The sequence below is a fragment of the Sphaeroforma arctica genome (genome assembly GCF_001186125.1).
Source record: "Sphaeroforma arctica JP610 unplaced genomic scaffold supercont1.2916, whole genome shotgun sequence".
NCBI classification, from domain to species: Eukaryota; class Ichthyosporea; order Ichthyophonida; genus Sphaeroforma; species Sphaeroforma arctica.
In genome coordinates, this window is record NW_014037642.1 from 1 (window position 1) to 2,500 (window position 2,500).

General features: G+C 39.1%; 1 protein-coding gene across 1 annotated transcript in view; it reads left to right on the forward strand.

Moving 5' to 3' along the window:
* Nucleotides 1–1,194: 1,194 nt before the first annotated feature.
* The window catches only part of SARC_13119 (hypothetical protein), a gene marked incomplete at both ends in the record, with an annotated part of 1,927 nt that continues 621 nt past the window's right edge, over nucleotides 1,195–2,500 (forward strand). The window contains 2 exons of the mRNA XM_014292757.1: nucleotides 1,195–1,328; nucleotides 1,998–2,111. Coding sequence (XP_014148232.1) covers nucleotides 1,195–1,328; nucleotides 1,998–2,111 — 248 coding nt within the window. The remainder of the gene's footprint in view (nucleotides 1,329–1,997; nucleotides 2,112–2,500) is intronic.

The window sequence follows — 2,500 nt, forward strand, 5'->3', positions numbered from 1 at the left end:
ATATAGTNTATATATATATATATAGTAATAATATATATATATATATATTATTATTATTATTATTATTATTATATATATATATATATATATATATGGTATATATATATATATGTAATTTATTTCTTTTCGTACCTTTTATTACTTCTTCAGGGCCCTACTTCACCCATCCAACGCAACTCGGGGCACCTTTGCCATCAACTACAAGGTGTGTGATTACAGTGGAAGTAAGGTATGGCAATACATAAGTAATGTATGATTTTATTAATGTACAAGTAAGGTATGGTTATATTTATATAGTATGATATTATTACAGTACAAGTAAGGTATGTTATTACAGCTGTATATTTTGATATTCTTACAGTACAAGTAAGGTATGGTTATATATATATAGTATGATATTATTATAGTACAAGAAAGGTATGTTATTATAGATGTATAATTTGATATTCTTACAGTACAAGTAAGGTATGGTTATATATATATAGTATGATATTATTACAGTCCAAGTAAGGTATGGTACTATATATATATATTATGATATTCTTACAGTACAAGTAAGGTACGGTATTACATATGTATATCATAATATTATTACAGTACAAGTAATGTTTAATATTACAGATGTGTAATACGATATTCTTACCGTACAAGTAAGGTATAGTTTTATATGTATATCATGATATTATTGCAGTACAAGTAAGGTATAATATTACAGATGTATAGTATGATATTCTTACAGTACAAGTACGGTGTGATGATAGTATCACAGTCCAAACAGGGTTTCTTTGCCATGACTACTACATATGGATCTACCCTATAAATACACATCCGCTACTTATATGTACTCAAACACAAAGCACAAGCTACGCCCGTTGAGTCGGAGGTATACTTTTGCTACCTACAAGCTACACCCAATGCAACACGTGTAGACACAGGAATACCTACTAAACCCTAAAACCCTAACCGCAGACTATTCGTGCGCATGGCAAATGGAAACCGAACGTTCACATCTCAACCGCCCCTCGCTAGCGTCTATTGTCACCCTTTTGACACTAGACTGACACTGTTTCGACACTGTTTTTCCATTCTTCTGGACACATTTGGACAATGTTTACTGACATGTTTCTGACACTCACTCCCTGGCCACTCACTCACTCCCTCACTCACCCCGTGTAGACCATTCTGCAGCCGAGCATGGACATGGGCCATCAAACCAAAAGAACTTCAGCCGCGAAGAAGAAACAGACCTCATGGGGCGATGCGGTGGTAGCACCCACAGCCCAACAGACCGCTCCCACACAGCTGAAGGGCTGGGGCCTTTCCTATTGGTGGGTATTTATAGACGTAGTAGTCATATATATAGAACACGCCATGGTCACTCGGGCTGTTTATGAACTCGTCGGATCACGTTGACAGTGTACACGCCGAGGAGCTGGATGGCACTGTGACGTGTGTTGGCAAAAACTATAGCTCAAACTACTAACCTTTCTGTCTGGTCATGTACACTCGCAGGTGGCTACTCACCTCACGTATGCATTCATACACCATCACACGTACGTATGAGTCACTGTGCACGTGTACACGCGTAGATACACTCGGACAAGTGTATTCACAGAGCATAGGAATTACATCTGGATTACTTTAAACATTTACTCTCCTATGTGGGATCATAAACCACAACACATAGGTCTAAACCACAACACACAGGTTTAAACCACAGCACATAGAACCACAACACAGGTTTAATCGCCTTGTTTGACCATATAAACCCACCGGTCGTCTCAGGCATATGCATTCATAAACCACAACACATAGTTCTAAACGTAGCTCACTACGGTGTATATTGTGCTGCCTGTTTCAAGTCTATAGCACTTTCATGGACCAAGCACGCTCGCAGGTACACACAGGCATGTGTAAGCATACAACATAACGCATAGTCTCAGCCACTTTGTGCTACCATGTACACATCTAAACCCTAAACCCTACCCCATCCGCAGGTGCTTCTCTCCGCGCTATGCGATGAACGATCTCAAGCGCAACGGCGTACGTAACGTCATCATCACAAGCGGAACACTCTCACCGATGAGAGAATTCGCCTCAGAGATGGCTCTGTAGGTGGCATGTGGGTGATTGTATTTGATGTGTGAGTATGTAGCATGTCTGTCTCTGTAGGTGGTATGTGTGTGATTGTATGGTGTTTGTAGATATAGATGGGTGTGTATGTGGCATGTGGGTGATTGTATATTGTTTTCTAGTTCTGGATGTGTGTGATTGTATGATGTTTGTAGATATAGAGGGGTGTGTATGTGGCATGGGTAGGATTGTATGATATTTGTAGATATAGCTGAGTGTGTATGTGGCATGTTTGTGGTCACATGAAGGACACTCATACACCTGCGCAAAAAAACCCTAAAAGGACCAGGCATACTTTTATCATTCAACCACATACACCTCTACATGTATATAGCCTTATCTCTACTCATATATATACCTATATCTA